We start from the raw sequence: 21,955 nt of genomic DNA, 5'->3' as shown, positions 1-21,955 counted from the left end.
CCAATTAGTCCTCAAAGTTGGCCAACAGTATTTGGCCAAGCGAAGTATCCTGGGCAATGGGCATACCCAGTTGTCGGTGATTCACTTTTAGTTATAGTTGGCGAGACGGGACAAAAAGCAAATTACGTCGCTTATCTGCACAATTTACGTGCTCGGGCACAAAGGACACTGGCTGCCTGGTTAGGTCCTTCGTCTTTTTGTCTGCTGCATTTTGCGCGTCTTTGTGCGCACAGAATTTGTGAATTTCACGTCGAGCGGCAAATTTCGCCAACATCAAATGCAGCGCGTGCCTCTCGAATTCAAAGGGATTCATAGCGCAAAAGCCCGACGCCGCCCCGTCCGCCCCTTCCCATCTTAAAACAAAAGAGCCAAAAATGCGAAAACGCCTTGAAGCCAAGGCGACAAGGATGGCGAAGGCGCAGCACAGTTCGCATTACAAAAGGACGACGCATCGCTGCAGACGCTTAGAAAAGCGCAGCGCTTGTTGCCCAAAAATGTTCATACTGAATGAAAGTTTTTCTCCCTACATTGTGGAAGCTCTCGCTCTCTTCCTCTCACTCTCGCTCTCTATATATGGTGGGGCATATTCGTGGCTGACACAAATTGCTTATCGATAAATATGTATTTTTTTTTAATTGATCTGGGGATATTTTCTAGAGCAAGCTGCATGGCACTCTATAGAGATGCTGGCAGCATTCGATTTTACTCTCCTCGCAAAGGCTATAGAATTCTCAGCTAGTGAAAGCTAGCCTGCTTAATACAATACTAAAATAAATTCGAAGTCAAACTAGTTTCCGTTTGCTAGGGATAGAATCTGTTGGTTTTTTTATATAGATATGTAGAAAAACTGCAAAATTTAGATTAAATTGTGAATTGTAATTTCTAATTTTATATTCATTCCAATTCCAAATGTTAATTAGAAATTATTACGAATTTGATGGATACATATTAGTTTAAGTTAGAGAAGCTGGTGAAACCCAATAATGATATGTTATTACATATATGCAGAATCTGCTGTATAGCTTAAAAGTTATATGAGCAAACTTATATGGTTAAAGTGTCTTCCGGATATACCGACCATTCAGCGTCGTTATTACCGGATTCTACTGTGTTTGTATATTATTATTCAGGTTTAATAATACTCGTATCAAGTTCATGTGATTGAGAAATGTACATAACACGAAATGACATTTCAAAAGCTCTGTGGCTAACAGTCTTAGAGTCACTGAAGCTGTAATTGCTCTCATTGCAAGTTCGATTTTCATTTAACTACAGTTCAGCAATTATGATTCAAGCATCGTCAGTCTACCTACAATGCAGTCTATGTATTAAGCTCGACCTCAGCTAAATTTCTCGGTCTTGCAGTTCAAGAGGCACAGCTATGCATATCGTAAGCAAGTCGTCTTTGAATAAGAACTTGATTTCCATTTTAACAGCGCATGGCCGAGCTGTGCATACCCGATTGCAGCGTAGCAACTTGTTTTCCATTTTTAAGGTCTTTTCTATGCGATGCCAGGCATAGAAATTGCGACTTATTGTATGAAAATAGGAGTCTGTATATGTATGTGTGAGTGTGCGTGTGTGTGTATGTGTGTGTGTGTGTGTGTGTGTGTATATAGAAAGCTACCAAAAAACATGCTACAAAATTGTAAAGAGCCGCCCGAAATGAGTTGCCAACTGCTGCCACTGACAGCAGCAACAACAACAGCAACATCAGCAATAGCAACAGCAACTCCAATGGCATATGGAGTATGGGCCCAAAAGCTGGGCTCGCATTTTTGTGACTTTCATGTACCATAAATTATTTTATGTTATTATTATACAATACAAACAAGAACAACAGCCAAGGGGTTGAGGGGCCCAGGCGACGAGTGCCACGTCGAGCAACAAGCAAATGGTAAATTTTACTTTTATTGCGATTACGCTGGCATCTTGTGTATGAGTATGCATTACTCATATTTTAAAGGAAATGGGCAGCAGCAGCAGCGCCCAAGAAAATACTAAAACAAGACAATGACAGCACATAAACTGAGCTGCACTTACAGCTGTGACATCAAATTTAATAGACATCATTTCAATGCGATCGATGCGCAATAATAAATAAACTACAAATGTGCATTAGGTGAATGCTCATGAATATAATTGGATAATCGAATGAGAATAACAGGGGAATAACAGTGAAATGCGAAATATGCAGGGGAATAGAAAATAATTTCGGCATCAATAAATTAAAGCGCTATATTCATTTATAATAAACAAATATTGAAACAGTACTAATCTCTTTAGGATTAAGCATAGCGCTTACAATTCCATATTTCAAGTCAATTCATATTTATAATTTTTATTATTAATTATTAATTGTTATTTAAAAAGCAGCATCTCTTTGGAGTCAAAAGGAATTAATGAAGTAAGGATATGTTTAATGGGTTTGGCTGGATATGCTAACAGCATAGAAATAAGGTTAAGAATTTAATATTTTTAAATACTGGAATATATATTGTTTATTGTTCAAATAATTCATTTATAGACAATTTCCATACAAAATCAATTTCTGAATCGTTAATTTTCTTATTCGTTCTTAATATTCAGCTTATTCAGCTCCTTTTTCTAACTTCTGTAACAAACAATCCATAGATTTTTGTCATACCCCTTTTTATTATGGGTAATTTAGAACAAACCAAACAAATGCTCAACCTACTACTTAAGATGAAAATATTAGGGACAAGTGGCTACGATTTTAATATGATATAAAATAAATCGAAGTTCATATTTCAAATGAATTTATATTACGAATACGTCCTGATAAATCTACAAATTTTTCTTTATATAATAATAAAAATATATATAAATATTATAAAAAAAAAAAAAAAAAATAATAATAATAAATAATTTTGATCTGTTGGATCTACATATTTTTGTTTTAAATAATAACAATATATAAATAGGAATATTAAGTCAATATTTTTAAAAATGTAATAAATAAATAAAATAAACCTAACTCAATTCCTGACAAATTCTTATAGCTAAATGAAATGAAATTAAATTAAATTCCGAACTATTCATACAAAATCGATTGCACATGTATGAATATACTCATATGAGCATATACTCATATTCAACTCATCTGACTATCTTGCCCCGGCACTGTCATGTACTTGATTTTAAAAATTCCATAAGCGTATGTCTTCTGCTAATGGAGAGTTTAGACTGGCGACTGGCGCCTTTTATCGCACCGTCGCGCTTGCAAAGGGCCAGGATAACAGAAACTGCAGCAGCAGGAGCTGGCAAAAAGCAAAAGCAAAATGAAATCATAAATGCCCGGACACGTGCCGAGGCAGCACACAGAGCAGCTGCCACGTGCAACGCTTGCTAGTTGCAACTTCTCAGTTTTCAGTTTTCAGTTCTCAGTTCTCTCAAATGGCGCCATTTGCGAGCTTTTGGCAACGAGGTGTTAAAGTTCTCTTTTCTATGTTATTCGTTGCATTTGATTTTTATTTTTTATTTTTGGCAATGCTCCCGCATACTGAGTGAGTTGGTTAAATATTTAAATTTATTTATTGGCGACCCATTTAAAATAATCAACAACTATAACAACGAGCATAAGAGAGCGCCGAGCTGAGACTTACCGTGTGCTTCCTTCCCAAGTCCAGAGCCCATGCCCATGGTCATGCCCATGCCAGCGCCGTGGCCAGCGGCCGAGCCGCCTCCTGCAGATCCTCCGCCGCCGCCGCCGCCGCCAAGCATCGAGTGCTGGTGCGCTAATGTGAGCGGCATTACGAACGCCGTAGCCACAGCCAGCAGAGCCATAAAAATTTTCCACATTGTTAACGTGGCCATTTGACTTTTATTGCACTTCATTTTCATGCGCTGCTCCTATTTTCTTTCTGCACTTTCTTCGCTTCCTCCTTTTTTTTCTGTGTGTGTAATTTCCTTTGGCCAAAAGCTGCAGTTAGCTTTTCTTGTTCTTGGCTTTTTTTTTTTTTTTTTTTTTTTTTTTTTTTGGAGGACGCTTGCTATGTGGAACGCTTGTTGATTTTAATTTGATGTGACTTAAGTTGGATTTGGTTTGCAGATTTTGCCAGTCACAGCTGCAGTTTTGGCCCGTCTGCTTGCCAGTTTATGCTGCTCTCCCTCTCTCTCACACTCTCCTTCTCTGTCGGCTTCCACCTGCTGCAACAACTACAGCTCCTGTGCCTAGTGGTAGCGCATTTCGACTCGCGCCGCGCTGCCAGCAGCTATAAGAGAATAGAGAAAAGAAGAAGAAGCATATAAAAAGAATTGAAATGCCATCAATTGAGTACGCTGAAAAGTTTTGCCGGGGCAGAGTAGAAGCGTTCTAAGGCGGGTCAGGGGTCTTGCAGCTAGTTAAAAAGTTGTGAAAGTTTTCGTTAAAGTCAAATTGAAGCCGCAATTATCGAGTTGTAAGACGCACACACACACAACGAGTGTATGTGTGTGTGTGTGTGCGTCTTAGCCTGGGGCAAGTTAGAGCTAAGCCACATTGGAAATGAACATTTTTAAGCAACTGTTCAGTTTGTCAACTTGTTGAAAAAGTTTCGTACATTCCTATTTCTTAAGGCCATCAACTTCTCAACTTGTTTAAAGAGCGTATATGTTCTGGGCATAGGCAATATATATATATATTATTTAAGTAAAAAAAAAAAGCAAAGTATGTTTAAGAATTATTATGGAATGAGGTCAACGGTTAAAGTTCAGCTTCAATGAAATACGAATATTTAATATTAATATGAGAGAAAAAATGTGAAATTATGAATTTCAAATTAATGTGGGGAATGGGATCTAAATGTAATTACGAAATTCTACATTATATTGCACTTAGGGCCTGAATAAACTGTCAGCTGCTTATCAAGCCCAATTAACTGCGCATAATATATATACATATATATATATACATCATATATACAGTCTTTTAGCTTGTAGTCTATGTGCTCGCATTTATATTTCGGTAATAAAATTTGGCTCAAACCACACGATTTCAATAATTCTATAGAAACTCAGCACAAAAAGTTTTCATCTCAATGACATAAGCAATGAGACTTTCATTTCTGACTTTAACACAGTCGCAACATCAATAATATTTCGCATGCTTTTGGTTTGAGGGGACTCGTCTACACGCAATGTAATTCAAATCCCAACTCAGCCGTCAGCTGAGCTGCCTTTGTATAGCAGCCAATAGCATTCGCTATCGCAGCGTCATCGTCATTGCCATTGCCATTGGCATTGCCATTGCCAAGTAGTGTGCAGATAATGTCGCGACGCCGCAGCAAACAAAAAATTTACAATTTCCGGCAGGAGTCCCTTAACTCACCGATAAAAAATATTGCCGTGAGCGAAGGATATTCAAAAGGGATGCCAAGGAGAAGAAAGCCGAAAATAGAAATAAATAAATAACTAACATAAAAATTAAGGTACCAAAAATAAAAATGACATACGACAAGAAAAAAGAAGAAAGTGAAAAAGCAGCAGATAGGCAGAAAGTCACTCATATATCTTTCCGTTGAGGGCGAGCAGAAAAACCATGAATTCTATAAAAATGTTCAGATGCAAATAATAGTGATGATTTGCAAATATAGAATGAAAATGTAGCTCACTGCAAACGTGGGAGCAACAAAGAACAGCAGTAGAAGCGGAGGAAGAAAAAGAGGCAAACCCCAAACAGAAAAAAGGTTGCAAGAAAAAGGTAAAAGAAACGCTGACAAGCGAAAGGTAGCGCTAATAAATAGACACAAAGGCTGAGGCCACGAGGACGAAACTCGCAACAGATACAACACGCCGAAAGAGCCAAACGGTTCACAATGGCATCGAAATTGTGAATGGGTTGCCTCAATGGTTTCTTGCAGCGAGATGGGTAAGCGTCGGAGTTGAAAATAAGAAAATTTGCCGGCAAATCAATAGAAACGCAACCTGGGCAATTTTTAAGTGTCACCTGTCCTTTTTCTCTTTTTGTGCCAAAATACTCTAACAGCTTTATGGGTTATATCAGTTTGTTAGAAAACAGGTAACAGTTCTTTAAAATATATTTAAGAAATTTAAATAAATAAATTAAGACCCTTATTAAATTTATATGAGTTAAATATGCTTTCTGATGTTATAGATATATGCATTATAGCTTACGGAATATTAAGAAAAAATATAAAAATAATAAACAAATTTGGATTTCTTCAAGCAATCTTAGAGCTTTCAAAATAATTTAAAAGTAATTATAATTCCATCGTTTCTTATTTTAAGCAAATTTAACATTTATTTTTTCAATTTAATATACTGGAATTTATATAATTGTTGGAAAATTGTTTTCTAAAATATTTTAAGCAAAGTTAACATTTTTTTCTAATTGAACAGACTAGTATTTTTTTGACATTCAAAACTGTTTTTAAAAAATGTTAATACATTTTTTTAATCAAAGAAGTCAATTAAACTGTCAAATAACGGTTACTGCCCAATTTACACAGTCGAAAGACAAAGAGCAGAGTGCCTAGAATTCGTTTTCGCCTCGTTTCTAATTTTGTTGTTGGCACTTCTGTTTCTATTGTCATTTTGTCAACGCGTCCGCCGAGTGTCGTCACTGGAATAGAATGGTCTAGGCATGGTTTGGGTTTGGCTTTGAGTTTGGGTGGATTGCTGTTGCTGTTGCTGTTGAATATGGCGCAATAGATGCGGGAATCGGTATAAGGGAGAGGCGCTTAATAATGATAAGAATGTAAGACATTGCAATAAGCGGCCAAATGGCCGACAGATAAGCGACGGCACAGCCTCAACAATGGGAAGGTGCCAATGTGAGTGAAATAATAATGCCCCAGATGATAATAATGATGATGCTGTTGATAATGACGTTGTTAATAATGATGTTGTTGCCTTTGCCACAGCCACTGCTGCTGCTCCTGCTGCTGCTGCTGCTGCTGTTCCCACTCCTGCTTCAGCTACTGATGATAATGATAAAACTAATGGGCCGACGACAATTAGGTATGAGAAATTTGTTTAGGTTCTTTAAATATCGTACAATATGAGAATATGAGAATAAAAACTGAATGGACAGCTTCAACTACACTTGAGCAATTTGCGCACAGTCGAGTGCGCACATTAACCCAAAGAACAAACACATCCAACAGCACACAAAGAGCACAAAACAAACACAACAACAGAGAAGGGGCCTGAGCAAAATCAACATGGCGTACAGGCGCCGGAAACGGAAACGTCGGCCGGTCGAGCGGGCCAACGGACCGAGCGACACATACACACACACACACACACACTCCTTTAACACACACACACACACAGACACACCAGCATACACATTTATACAAACACACCAGCTTAACGACCCAGCGACCGACCAATAGACAAACATTCAAACAGCAACAGGAAAGACGGCGATGACCAAAGCAATGCAAAACAACAAATACATTATTAAATAAAGACGAACTGTGCATGCTCTACATTGTGAGAAGTTGGAAATAAAGGAAAATGTATATACGAAATAATGAAAACCTAAAATTCTCTGTCTCTCTAAATTCTTTCATATATGGATTTATAAATATAAAAATATTTATAAATTATATATAATTATTAAGTATGTCATTATATTATATTATATAGTTTATTTAAAATTTATTTAATTTATTTATTAGTATATTACTTATTTAGTTATAAGTTATTGATATATAATTTATTTACAAATTTATAAAATTTATTTATTAGTATTTATTTTATTTATAAAATTTTAACTTATTTATTAGTGTTTAATTCATTTATTTAATCAAGTATATTATTGGTATAAAATGTATTCAAAATATAAAGCTTGTCTTAATAATCATTTTAAACATTTAGTACTCAGTCGCTCACTGAATGCACAAATATACTTATTTATATATAATTTATATGTATATATGCATATTTTCTTATGACTATCATAGTATTTTTACATTTTAAATTTACAAATTTTAATCAACTCTTATTTAATTTATTATGAAATGTATGAAGAGCAAGATTTAATAAGAATTTATAAGTCAAATCGTAGTCTCATATCTCTGTTTGTCATATGTAAGTAATAACTGCATATATTGCATATAAAAATCTTTAGAATTATTGTTGAATTCAACAAATTTTAATATCTGACTTCTCAGAAATATAATTTTTTTTTTTTTTTATTTTCTAAACCAAACAAATAAATGCAAATTGTAGAGTAAAAGCAATTGCAACATTTTGCTTTTATTTCAAAGCAAAGGCTACAAATGCAATTATCCTGTTATACTCTATGCTTTCGGGTCAAAAGGAATAGGACGAAATGGAAATGGGAAAACATTTGATAGACACATTTTATTGCATGAAGGCAGCCGCACACAGCCAAGCCAGACAGCAGCAGTGGCAGTGGCAGCCGTAGCTCGTCTCGTCTAGCAATTGCTACTGACATGCACTCATATGGCATGCACATACATGTGTTTGTGTGTGTGTGTGTGTGTGTGTATTTGCTTGCTTGCTTGCCTAAACACTCTAGACAATGGGCCGTCAATAGCTGCCCGGGCATTTCCTGCTGCTGCACAATGAAGAAAAAATACTAAACCTTAACCCAGCTTCCCGTTGTAGTTTATTATTCCCGCAAGTCTCATGCTTTTCTATTTGCTCTAAATAAATTTTTATCATGTGCCACAACTGAAATGTTTCCCCCACTCTCTCTCTCTCTCTCTCTCTCTGTGTAGTCCATCATGCCAGGCTGCTAGCATCATTCTGAGCATTATTCATTTATTCATTCACTTCATTCACTCGCTGCTGGCGCTGTTTCTTATGGTTTTTGTGGTTATTGAAGCGATCATTCGGAACATGCACAGCATTTTCATGTTTGTTATTTTCGTTTCTCTCTGTCCACCGCTTGTCCCCTCTTTTGCACCCTCAACTTTTCTCTCTCTGCTTTTATTATACTGCCCAACCTCAGAGCAACCCAGCCAAAAACTGTTGGCTCCATTATTAATGGCCAAAACGTTTAATATGCGAATTTAAGAAAATTACTTTCATAACACGACATTAATGGTGACATATAAATGGCATTACTCACACCCCACCCCGGACACTCCTTATTCCCCCTCTCTTTCAAGCTCACCCTCTCTCCCTCTCTCTCTCTCTCTCTCTCTCTGTCTTCCGCTCCCTCTTTGGCGTCTGAACTTATAGCTCATACATCTGATTTTTAGTGTCGATGAGATTTATCGCTCCAACGAATTGCTACGCTGTGGACACAAGCGGAAATCTGTGCGCGACATCCGATTCGTTGCTTGACTTATGGTCAAGAGCTATATACGTCATATATATGTATATATATTTGTGCCACTCTCCCCTCACATTGGCCGAGTACTCGCTTATTTATTGGCCTCACTTATGTCTGTGCGACACTCGCGGTCAGCGCCAAATGAAATGAAAGCGTTTTTAATATTGCCACAAAACTTCACATAAACTTAAGAAGAAACAGCAAAAAAAAAAGCAGAAAAAATATATATAAACAGATTTATATAGATGCTGGTAAAGCATATGTGAGCTATCTGAGCAGAAATCCGTCATAAACGTTTATATATTCATTAAGATGAGCTTTTGATAGTTTTTGCTCACAGCCTTTAGCAGGCCTTTTTAGCAGGAATTGAAAGAAAATTTTTTTTTTTATTATTATTTTTGATTATTAATATAAAGAATGATTACAAAAATTAAATACAAATATTAGTATACATATATAAATATATAGTATTAAATATATGCATAGTCATATTAATAATAATAAAAATTAATATAAAAAGCAAACAAAAATATTAGTATATGTATATATACAAAAATATGATAAACAAATTTAAATAATAATAAATATTATTATTATTAAATATTATTATATATTATTAAATTAACAATTTCTAAACCTGTCATTTGTAACATATGTAGTTTCAATTTCGTTTTGGATTATCATTTTTCCATTATTCTTACTGCTTTTAGGTTTTCCATTCTAGTCTAGTCTAGTCTATTTTCATTCTTATATATACATCATATACATCTCTCTCCCTCTCTTTCTCTCTCTCTCTCTCTCTCTCTCTCTCTCTCTCTCTCTTCTTTTCTTTATTCTTCACTTAATTCAACTTTAATTTCAAACTTATTTTGCCAATATCGACAAATAATTTCACATTTGCACCATTTAACGAGAGTTTGAGAGAGTCATCAGTTTACCGTTACTTTTATAATACACCAGCGTTACATTTACGGGTTTTATTGTGTTGCGTTACTCGATCCTAAGGGGTTTTGCTCGTCCTTTTTGCATTTAGTACAACATTTCCAATGATGAGCGCTCGTTTATTAACGAAATGAAACATTTCGTTTGCTGAACAAGACGAAAAGTCTGCTGCGATTATATGTACATATAAATACTGTATATATATGTATGTATATATATACTGTATATATGTACTTATTTGCGCCTTTTATGAGGTAAGTTTTCCGAGCTGGAACTGGAACTGGAGCTGGAGCTAAAGCTAAAGGCCGACGTAGTCTAGGGGCAATTTTTGGGACTGGGCTGGCGACTGTACGCCGGAGGCCGAAGGCGTGGCGTTTGCCCATTGCTCGAAACTCATCTTGTATTTTGGCTTATCTGCAAGTTTGATGGATTTTTATCCTTTTCGTTGGACGGGGGAGCCAGAGAGCTGAGAGCTGCCTGCCAGACGCCTGCTTATGTATTTTTATTATTATGCCTGTGCTCAGCTACCTCTACCGTTCCATCTCCCTCTCTCTCATTGCCTTAGTTTGTTTGTGTTGCTTTGCTGCATTTGTACTTTTTTTTTGTGTTGTTATTTTTTGTATATTTTTATTATGGCAGCAGACACACGCAGTTTATTTATTGTGCCTGTATTTTCTTTTGGTCTTTTTGGAGTTTTCCATCTCATTCGCTCCCTCTCTCTCTCTCTCTCTCTCTCTCTCTCTCTCTCTCTCTCTCTCTCTCTCTCTCTCTCTCTCTCTCTCTCTCTCTGTTTCTTCAGCTTGGCATTTATTTATATTCGCTTCCTGTGTTTTCGCCGCTTGCGTTGTCGGCGCATTTATAAATATAAATGAGTTTTGCTCGATGAAGGTTAAATTGAAATTTACTTTGTGCACAGCCATGGGTTCCCATTTTTTTTTTTTTTAAGAGGCAGTCAACCAGCCAGGACACGCAGTCCTTTCGCATTTATATATACCCATTTATACATACATAAATAAATGTGTGTGTGTGTGTGTGTGTGTATATGTATTTGCACATCTTTATGTGTGCTGTGCATGATGGAAACCTGCTGCTGAAAAGTTTTAGACCTCTGCATTTCCGCCTTTATGACTTCCCCCCAATTCATTTCACCATTCGCTTTCTTTTCTTGTGGTTTCATTTTAATTTTGATAAGCAAATGCGGCGCATCCTTTTTCAGACTGTTTCTTCTTCTTGTTCGCTTCGAACGTCTTCTTTTCGTTTTGGGTGTGAAAAGTTTGTTTGCCTGGCTGCCTTTTGTTTGGCCTTATCATTTGTCAAAAAGAGCCACAAACGAATGCCTCAAATTGAATATTTGCATAAGTTTATTGAAACAGGCGAACTTCGCATTAAATCTGTGTCGATGGCGTGGCGTGTGTGTCTGTGTGTGTGTGTGTGAAAATAGGGGACAGGTATATCAGCACCTTCTCGCTGTATATTTATGTGTGAGCTCGGCATCTGTTTGATTTGGTTTATTTGATACTGAAGGCTCTGGGCTGATTGATTCCTTTGGCACATTTTGAAGCAAACCCAAATAAATTAGCAGAAATTTTACTTCGAGCTTTTACTCCTTCGAGCTTGACTGAGACTTATACAAAATCATATTAGAGCATATTCTCAGTTATCTTATAGCACGCTCTTAGCCAACTAGATAATGTTACCGGGAAGGGTTATAAAGCAGTCTATTAGCTAATTCTAATTTAAAATTGTATATCCAGGAATGTTACAATTTTAGCAAAAATATTTTTACATTGGAAAACTATTCTCTTTCTTCTCTTCTTTCAGATTTCGCTTCTGGTACATCATCATCAAATTTTACAAATTTTGTTTCAGTTTGATAGAGCTGCTTAAACTTTCAATTAGGAAATAATAGAGGAAATCTTTACAAACCATATATAAAATATTAATGTTTTAAAAAAACACAATGATAGATAATTGAATGCAAAGATTATTTTTACTAGAATCAAAGTCACCAACATATTTTATTTATGTTCAAATATACTAATATCGAAAGTATATTTTAACTAAGCAATATAAATATTTATGGCAAAATTAAAATTGAATGACTGCATCACACTTACACGTCCGCACACACACACACACACTCATGCAGCTCTCCAGGCGCACTTGATATTATCACAATTTCAGCCAAAGGCACAGTTTTTCCATCTGCACACTCATTTTAGTGAGCGTGCCACACACACACACTCACACACACACTCACACACACCCACAGTCTGTACACACGCAAAAAAAAACGGGGTGCTCAAGTTTTATGCGCCCTGACGGATTGTTGCTTTCATTTGTTTTTCTCGTTTTGTGCTTTTCCTTTATTTGGCTTTTTTCGCCAATTCATGCTAACCGCTGTTGTTGTGGGTGTTGCTGTTGTTCAGATCGATTACCGTTACAAGTGCCAGATACTTGAGCGTAAAAACGCAAGCGCACGTGTCTACAGGTTCATCTCCCTCTCTTCGTCTCCCTCTCACTCACTCGATTCTATGCCCTCTACAGCTGCCGGTATTGTTGTTGTCTGTCATTAGGAAGATTGATTTCAAAACGTGGCGCTTTTTCCTTCATTGTTGTTGTGGCAGCCAAAGCACGCAAAGTAAAAATACTAAAAATACTTAAATACTAAAATACTCAACCCATAAACACACACACACTCGCAGAGGAACGCAACGCCCCTACCTAATCTTTTTATTTGGTTTTGTTCTGTCAAGCGCAGATCATTTTGATTATATTTACCGTTGCGGTTGTGAGGTAAATACAGGTGAAATTCTTTTCATTTAATGTGAGCACTCGTATGAACATTTCAGATTTGCTGTCCTTCAAAAACAGAATGGAATTTATATAAGCATTCTCCATTTATACATCATTTAAACATTTAAGCAATACAATTAAAACTGTGTATGGATACGACATTTATCAATTTTAATTTGATATTTATTTAATTTTAGCAATCTACAATAGTCAATAATTTTCATTTTAATATAATGTAAATTTAGTGATTTAGTCCATTTTTATTTTATGTTATTTTAAGTGGAATTATTTAGTCAACAATGTTAATCTTATATTTATTTTAATTTACTGATTTAGTCAACTGTTTTTTTTTTTTTTTTTTTATTTATTTTTTTTTTTTTTTTTCTTTCTTTTTTCTTAAACAGTTATACAAATCATAAAAAAAACAGAAAACAAAAATTTAATTAAAATGAAACATATTATACTGAATTAAACTTTGAAGTGCATTAAACTTTTTTAAGCGGAGCACACACACACGCGCACTCAAAACACTCACACACACTCGCACAACTGGGAATTGTGGGGACACCTAAAAAGTACATTAAAATCACATTAACCCGTCAACGCTTTAAGCTGCGTATACGTAACTTTTGTTTATGCGTTTTGCTTAATGCCCAAATGCGAAGTACACAAAGCGCACGCAAATTGGTTTTTCGGTTTGCTCAGCACTCTGATAAGCCAATGACAATATACACATATATCATATATACATATATATACATATAAACACAGATATGTATGTGTGCGCAAACCCTTTTCTATACAGGGGCGCAGACAGTTAAAACTCTCAGCCAAGTTGCTACGTATCAGCTGGCAGACGTAATTGGCTTTTCGCTATAAATTTCAACAATTGTTTGGCACGCAGCACGCATCATGCCGCGACCCCGCCCATAGCTAAGCATCGCCTCCCCAGCAACTGTGCCGCAAGCTCCCCAGGGACACTAGGCTTAAATCGTGCGGATGTTTAGGGATGTATGAGTGGCTGTGTGTGGGTATGTGTGTGTGTGCTGTGAGTGTGTGAGTAAATTGTCAAAATTTTTTGGACATTTGGGCGACACAAGCAGCTTATCAAAAATGCAGCATGCGAAGCTTGTGTAACTGTAGCTGCCATCACATACCCACACACACACCTACACATACACACAGCTTCAGCTGCTGCTTTTGACCTGCTCGTGCGTGCTTTGGCCAATTGGTTGGCCCGGTCATTTGTGTAAGTCGAAATTGGTTTTTTAGTTGTTCCCTGTTTCAGCCTCATTTGCATATTCCAATTGTCAACTGAGGCGCACAAAAACATAGGGAGAGAGAGGGAAAGAGAAAATGAGAGATAGAACAAGCGAGAAGCTGCTCTTTATTTATTTAACTAATTTATTTACATTAACTTTAACTAGGCGCCAACTAGCTGCACGAAATGCTTTCAGCTAAACAGCAGCTGCAGGAGGCAGCCGAAACAAAGAGACGACAGCAGCATCTTTTCCTAATGAAAACCTACAAATTTAATAAACAAACGTCCTTAGAGAGTCAAGAACAGCGAGTCGCCTTTTAGAAAATGTTGAAATAAAAACAAAGAAGTTTTCTTTGCTAAATCTTAGCTGTAGTTCGGGCTAGGTTTGCTTAGCAAAGGCATATATGGTTTTTGAGTTGAATTCTAAAGTAATGTAATATTAATTTTCCTTCATTATACTTACAATTTTCTTTTAGATTTTTATAGGACCAGAGATTTTATATATTTTTATATTTACTTAGTTTTTTAAACATATATTTTTTTAACATATTTTTTTTTTTTTTTTTTTTTTGTAGCACTTTTTTATTTAATTTCATTTAGTTTTGTATTTTTTATAACCATTAAATAACATTATTATTGAAACTCGTATGTATATATTTATATTTTATTTTATATTTTAATAAATTTATTTTTTTTATATATATTTTTATTTATTTTATTATATTGTGTAAAAATATTCTTTCATATTTATTTATTAATTAATTTATTTAAGGTATTGTTTAAAAAAAAATATTTAATTTTCGACTCAAATTTTGCAAACAAAATTTCTATTTTCCATATGTTTATTTTTTATTCTAACTTTTAATATGCTAACAAATATTTGCGTGTATTAAAAAGTAGAAATAAAAAAAATGCAAATATATTAAATTTTCTGCAGCTACAAAAACTGTTACATTTATTTAATTATTTCTCTCTGAAATTTAAGATTTCAACTGGCCTAAAAACGTGCACAACGGAAGAGCATTTGAATACGGTCTTAGACTAACTTATCTAGCTTCCTGCAGTTAGACAACACACTTTGAAAATATATAGCAGAATATATATAGAATTCATACATATATTTCTATAAAAGAGAAAAATAAAATTATAAAACAAGTAAATAAACTTGAGGCAAAAGTTTTGCCAACTTTTTGGCAGACAGTTGGCGCATTTTAAGTTACGGCAATCGACAGAGCGAAGAAGGCGGCGTAACGGCACTTGGGTGGAAAGGTAACGGGACACAAAGGAACAGAAACAGGGAGAGCAGAAGTGTGCGAAAGTGAAAAACTGGCGCAGCGAGACAAGAGCTTAAAGTACCGCAAATTTTCACAGACCAAAAAATAAAAACAGACTCTGAATATTGAGCAGACGCTTTAAAGCAGCTGTTGGCCATATATAACGCCAAAACTTACCTGGCCAACAAATTGAGTTTTGGCCTGGCGAACTGATAATCCTTGAGTAGTTTCTGCTGTTATTGTTGTTCTTGCTGTTGCTGTTGCTGTTGCTGTTGCTGTTGCTGTTGCTGCTGCTGCTGCTGCTGCTGCTATTGCGGTTGTTTATTGTTGTTATTATTGTTGCTGGACTGTGTCACGCACAAGGGCAGCAGTGGTTTGGCCGTTCACAAAACATGGCTCAAACTTTTTGGCCACGTGACCAAGGAGTTAAACCGGAACTACAGCTAGAACAAGACACACTCACTTGCACTCACGCAGAAACACAGATCGAGTTGTTGTTGTTGTTGTTGCTGATACGCTTTTAATATATGCCAAAAATATAGAACAGAGCACAACAATTAAAGCAAGTGACGAAAGTTGCCTAGAGTCGAGTGGGTTTACTTCACTTCACTTTAGTATTACTGTAAACAAAATTCTGAACACTCGCCTCACTCATTCTCTAACTGTAACTACATCAAGATATGCCCCTGCTTGCTTTACGCACATACATTTGCGAGATTTACCGTTAATGCACTGCAATGGTAATTGGTTTGGCGATATTTGTTTAACCTGAATATGAGTTTTGCTTTTATTCAACAAACGCTTTGATAATTGTAATTTTATTGTGTCTTCGATTTGCGTCGTTTTGCCGAATTCACCGTTACGAACGAACACGATTTATGCGCGAGACAAGCGACAGCATTTCTGCATACGTTCAGTACACTCCGACGGCTGAGCTTCAACTGAAGCTAGAACGGACAACAGCCGCTTCGTTGAGCATCGTTCAGACCAATACACGAAGCGTGTGATACGTGTACGTACTACGTAAGCAAACGACCATACGAGAGGACGACATGGCACGATGGCATGAAACGGACACAACAATACGAAGTGTAGAAACGAGCAGCGAAACTGCTGAATACGAGACGATGTAAAGCAACGACGACGAGAGACCGAACAGGAGAGAGAGAAACTGCTAAACAGCTGTAAGTGCACAGGCTGATGTTAGGATTGAGCGGGGTTTAGTCTGTTAACAAAAGGGCAACGGCAATTGCATTCAGCAATTTATTTATGCTTTCTGAGCTTGATCTCTATGATCGGCCAGATTTCAAGTGAAATTGCTCATTATATTTAAATATTCAATTAGCCAAATATATGCCTAATTAGACAACACTTACGAAATAAGAGAACTGCTGAAAAACATTGACTATAGCACAAATTATTCATTTATAAATAATATAGAGTTTATGATCATTTAATCGCCATACTTAACAGCGCACTTTCGCTTAACATTGTGCTTGTTGCGCTCCGTATAAGACTCGTATGCTTCTCTTGCACATTCGAGCACTTAACATTACACAGAAAGCGCCATCTAGCAGAAATACCTGCGAGTTTCATCTATATAAGAGAGCGAGCAAAATAGGCATAAAAAGGGTTGCCGTCTTGGCTAGCTGTTAAGAGTCACTGTTAAGTTTAACTGTTAAAATATGCTGACTAACTGACTTTGACTAACTGTTCTTATTATTTAAATAATGAAATGAGATAATTAATTAATTAATTAAGCACACAAAAGCAACCCTTTTGCATTTAGATATGACATAAATATACAAATATCAGTATACTTTTCTATAGGTCTCTGTATTTAACTATAATGTTTGAAGATATTTCCATCTCCAATAAGCATTTCTTCTTATATGATAATCAGCTCTCAACTTTGAAAACTTTTGCCTTTACAGCTTTTACACACACTTAAAATCAGAGCACCGCAATGCAAGCCAATTAACTTGAATGTTTTCCAACACTAACATACATTCATTCATGTGTGGTTGTGTATAGCATATATATCTATGTTTTCTTTTTCTGCTTCTTCTCAAGTGCGCTTCTTTATTGCCTTAGTGAACTTACACCAATACCACTCTCCCTCACCCACCCCTTCCATTGCCGTCCCTGTCTCTCTCATTTAGTTCCAGCTGCAGCCGATGCCGCTGCAATCACTCAAAGTAAAAATTGTCATCAAGTTTCTCACAGAAGATGCTAGCAGAAAAAATGGCATAAAAAACAGTTGTAAATGCTAGTGCTGTGAATGAGCGACTAACAACTACCCTGTAATTGTATTGATGCATTTATGTATTATATTTGTTTATTTATATTATTTATTTATTGCAAGTGTAAAATACCCTGTAAAGTTAGAATCGAGATAGTAATTATATAAAATATAATAGAAATAATTTGAATTATGGCATTTATTAAACCAAGCACCCCTATATAAGCATTATTTTTTGTATGGCATTCTAAAGGAAAATAGTAGTAAAACCAAAAAACGAATTGCAACAAAATGTTCAAACACACTCAACGAAATTGACTTAAATAAATAAATGGCATAAAAACAAAGACAAACAAATGCACTGCAGCGGCAGCAGTGAGATGGAGAGCGAGAGTGTGAGAGAACATTCAAAGGGCATGGCACACATACAAACAAACAAACACACACGCACACACTACATCCAATTGCCTGACATCAAATTTACAACTAAGAAATGACCGAAGCGTAGCTTAGACAAAGAGTATAAGAGAGGGGTTAGAGCTTAGCTACTGCTGTTCCTCTGCGCTCATTCCATTTGATGCACTCGATGCAGCAGCAGCAGCAACAACAGCAGCATCGGCAGCAGCAACAATGACAACATTTAGTAGCTCATCCATTTTCATTTGTATTAAGCGAAAAGCCAAAAGTGCCGTCAACTTTTCGCAAGCACTGTCTCTCTCCATTGCTCTCACCCTTCCACTGGCGCATTACTCAGCAGAGTTTGCGCTCGCTGCTTGACAAGAAAACTAAAAATTGCAGCAATCATTCCATCCCACTCACCCACGCCGCTCACTCCATTGAACGCTGTCACCCTTCCACTCACACTCCCTTAGGAGCCAGCCAGCCCACCTATTCTGAGACGCTCGTTAGCGCAGCTGCTGCTGGCTGGAATTTATCTTATTTTTCATGCCACTCGCCATTTTTTACTTTATATTGTATTGTATTGTTTTTTTTACCATTTCCTGTTATTCTGTTTTGTATTTCTGGACATATTGTTAGCCCAATGATCGATGCAAATTGATGCGTATTGTTAATGGAATTTAAAGGGAGATAAAGAATCAGTACAAGATATATGTATGTATATCAAAAGAATTCAGTTTCTGGCAACCCTAAAAGGGTACTACATTAAATATGCAAAAATTTCCATATTGAAATTCGAGATTTTTTTTTTTTTTCCTATATACTTCTTACAGATTTATTGGAGCAGCAAAACAAAACAAAGCAAAACAAAACAAAAACAACAAAAACCCAGGCCACAATAAAAGAAATGCAGCAGCCACTGCAACCAGGAGAAGAAGAAGCAGAAACAGCTTGCCAGAGAAAAAATCATAAATAAGAACCGCTGCAATTTGTTTATATTAAAATGGAGAGTCAAAAACGCGTCCTAAGGTCCGGGTGCACAGATTTTTCGCATTGCATTTGCCAAATGCTAACTGCCAACAACAATCAGTACATTGAGAGAAAGAGACCGAGCTTGCTCTCCACTCTCTCCTCTCTGCATATTCCTACGCCTAGACTGTCCCGTTGTTTTGTGAATTATGCGCCTTCCGTTGCATGCGGCGGCAGAAACCAGAGCCAAAGCTTTCTCAGCCTTAGGACGTACAGCCGAGCGAGAGGGAGACAGAGTGAGTACAAATAAGGCCTTGATGCGCCCGGCTGCATATTTTTAAAGTCAGCAGGCAGCGGGCAGTCGCCCAAATAGTCACTCTCCCACTCTAACGCTCAGCGCCTACCCACCACTGCACTTTACTGTGTGTGTCCTATGTATTATTTTTACAGTCGCTCCCACAACAAACGGCGCTCGTTTTTGTAATAAAAATGTCATAAATCTTGATTTCTGCAACTAAACCAAAGAGCGTACGATAACAACAGGACTCAGTCTCTATGTGTTTGTGTGTCTCTGTGTGTCTGGCAATATAACTGTCTATTTACAGCTGTGCATATGAAGTACATTTTATTTGCTTTTATTTATATGCACACGTTTGAACATAATTGATTTATATTTATGTTTTAAAAAAGAGAGTGAGTGAGGGAGAGGCAGACTAAGAGAGAGAAGCTCCTCAAGCGCAAAGCTTTCTTTGCTAAAAATATAACAGCCTGCTACATGAAAGCGCCGCAACTGCCAAATGAACTTCCATATGTAAAAAGAGAGTATTCTGACTCAATTATATGAGAAAGAGAGACAGCATATTTGCACTGATCGCTTGCTCTTAAGTGGTATCTTTTACCAGCGTTCAACTTTGTTAAAGAGGGAAAGCTATACGATGTACATGCATGGGTCTTATTTATACAAAGACGCAAGGATAATGAAATTAAAGCTTTAATACACATATGAAAAAGTACAACTAGGAAAACTATATTGAAGATTAAACCTTTGAAAAAAAATTAAGTACAATAACATAAATCTTTCGTACCGCATACTTTGAGTAAATTATAATACAGACAAAAATAAATAAATTTACTCAAAACATTTACATAATTAAATAAAATAAGTCTAAATTATAATAGTATACTATTATTATTTTGACAAAGTTTTAATAATCTGATAAGAGTTAAATACCTCCAACTAAATTTGATAATAGGATCTTTTCTTAAGGGTGACATAAACTAATTTTTTGGAGCATTTTGGGTAATAAAGTTAAAATATTTATAATATTTCATATTAGCTAGATAATCAACATTTTTAAAATCGGCTATTACTAGAGTCTTGATCTTGGAATTAAACAATCTCAAATTGTCTCTGATAAGTCATTAAACCCTAACCTAACCAGCCTCAAACAAAGACAATTAATTTTATATTGAGTCATTTCAAAATTTAGATAACCAACGACCAAAAAGAAATACTTTTATTTTAATTAGTGTGGATATCTAATCTAATAAATATTATATTATATTATACCATATTATATAGATCAATCAGCGACAGCAATTAAACCACTTGTGTGATATGACCAAGTCATAGAGATAGATGAGCTCTTTAAAAGCGGAGACTCGTTTCGCGAACCGCACATTCTCCGCCAACTATTCAATATGAAAAGTTTAACTCTTTGCCTGCTGCTGCTCGTCTGTGGCAGCTGCCTGTTGAGCTCCAATGTGAGTTGGGGAACTGCACACACACTTTGATATTTTCGCTATTAAAAAGACTTTTCTTAATTTCAGGCCAACACTATCAATGACGACTCCGTTCACTACGAGGAGGTGGAACTCTATAGCGACGATGGCTTCATCAAGACAATGGAGAAAATTCTAATGAAAGTTTTGACGACAGTTCGTGGTGTCAATTGCACGATAAAAACCGTTGCTGATATTTTGATAGCGACCACAAAGTATGTGGACTCTATTGATGCCTGCGGCATGGCTGTGCCCAGGGAAGTGGCCAAAATTGTAAAATGCTGCAAGGACATCATCGCCATATGCGAGGATATCATTCATCTCAACAGCACCATTTGCGCTGCCGAGGAAAATGGCAAAATGACGTCCGGCAAGTGTTTCTGGAAACTCTTCGAGGCCGTCATGAAGTTGACCCGCAAGCTCAACACAGCCCTCAAGCTTATAGCCAAGCTGCCAGCAGACACGGAAGCCTGTTTCGTCGATGCCACCAACGAGGTGGTCGAGAGCTATGATAACTTTTTGCCAAATATAAATAAGTGTATCGACGAGATGTAGAACAAGTATACGATATATGAAATAGTTGAATATAGAATGGAATAAAAAATGATAATTGTAATAATATATTAAAAATAGATAATTTGTTTGCGGGGTATTGTCTAATTTCAAGAGTGCACTGGGGTTTTCCCATATATAAGTTGATAAGAAGTCCACATATTAATTATCTACATAGCTGTCTAATTTATATTATTTCTAATCACAATCGAAAACACTATCAAAGAAATTAATTAGATCTCCACATAACATAAATAAAACGCCATGATAGAATAGAATAAGAAATATATAACTTCTATAGAGGTTATGCAGCTGAATGTGAAATGTGAATAACTTACATAAATTGATGATATGATAGTAGTGTGAAATGATTCATAAAATAGTTTTGCCAAATTCTCCAATATATAAGTCTATCACAAGCATTTTCCTTATCAAGCTGAAAATGTGATATGTGAGATAGATAG

At 36.1% G+C, this 21,955-nt stretch overlaps 2 protein-coding genes across 2 annotated transcripts in view; one reads left to right on the top strand and one right to left on the bottom strand.

Moving 5' to 3' along the window:
• The window catches only part of LOC6576358 (nephrin), an 88,040-nt gene extending 71,543 nt beyond the window's left edge, over positions 1–16,497 (bottom strand). The window contains exons 1-2 of the mRNA XM_002002313.4: positions 15,725–16,497; positions 3,627–4,235 (exon numbers count right to left, since the gene is read on the bottom strand). Coding sequence (XP_002002349.2) covers positions 3,627–3,864 — 238 coding nt within the window. The 5' untranslated portion in view covers positions 3,865–4,235; positions 15,725–16,497. The remainder of the gene's footprint in view (positions 1–3,626; positions 4,236–15,724) is intronic.
• A 4,315-nt stretch (positions 16,498–20,812) lies between these two features.
• LOC6576357 lies at positions 20,813–21,560 on the top strand. Its single transcript, XM_002002312.3, has 2 exons — positions 20,813–20,921; positions 20,988–21,560. The coding sequence occupies exons 1-2, from the start codon at positions 20,859–20,861 to the stop codon at positions 21,492–21,494; spliced, it is 570 nt and encodes a 189-aa protein (XP_002002348.1). The 5' UTR covers positions 20,813–20,858; the 3' UTR covers positions 21,495–21,560.
• The last annotated feature ends 395 nt before the right edge of the window (positions 21,561–21,955 follow it).

The sequence above is a fragment of the Drosophila mojavensis genome, unplaced genomic scaffold, assembly GCF_018153725.1.
Source record: "Drosophila mojavensis isolate 15081-1352.22 unplaced genomic scaffold, ASM1815372v1 contig_36, whole genome shotgun sequence".
In the NCBI taxonomy this organism is placed as follows: domain Eukaryota; kingdom Metazoa; phylum Arthropoda; class Insecta; order Diptera; family Drosophilidae; genus Drosophila; species Drosophila mojavensis.
Note: the sequence above shows the minus strand (reverse complement) of the source record. Positions and strands in the feature narration are given on the sequence as shown.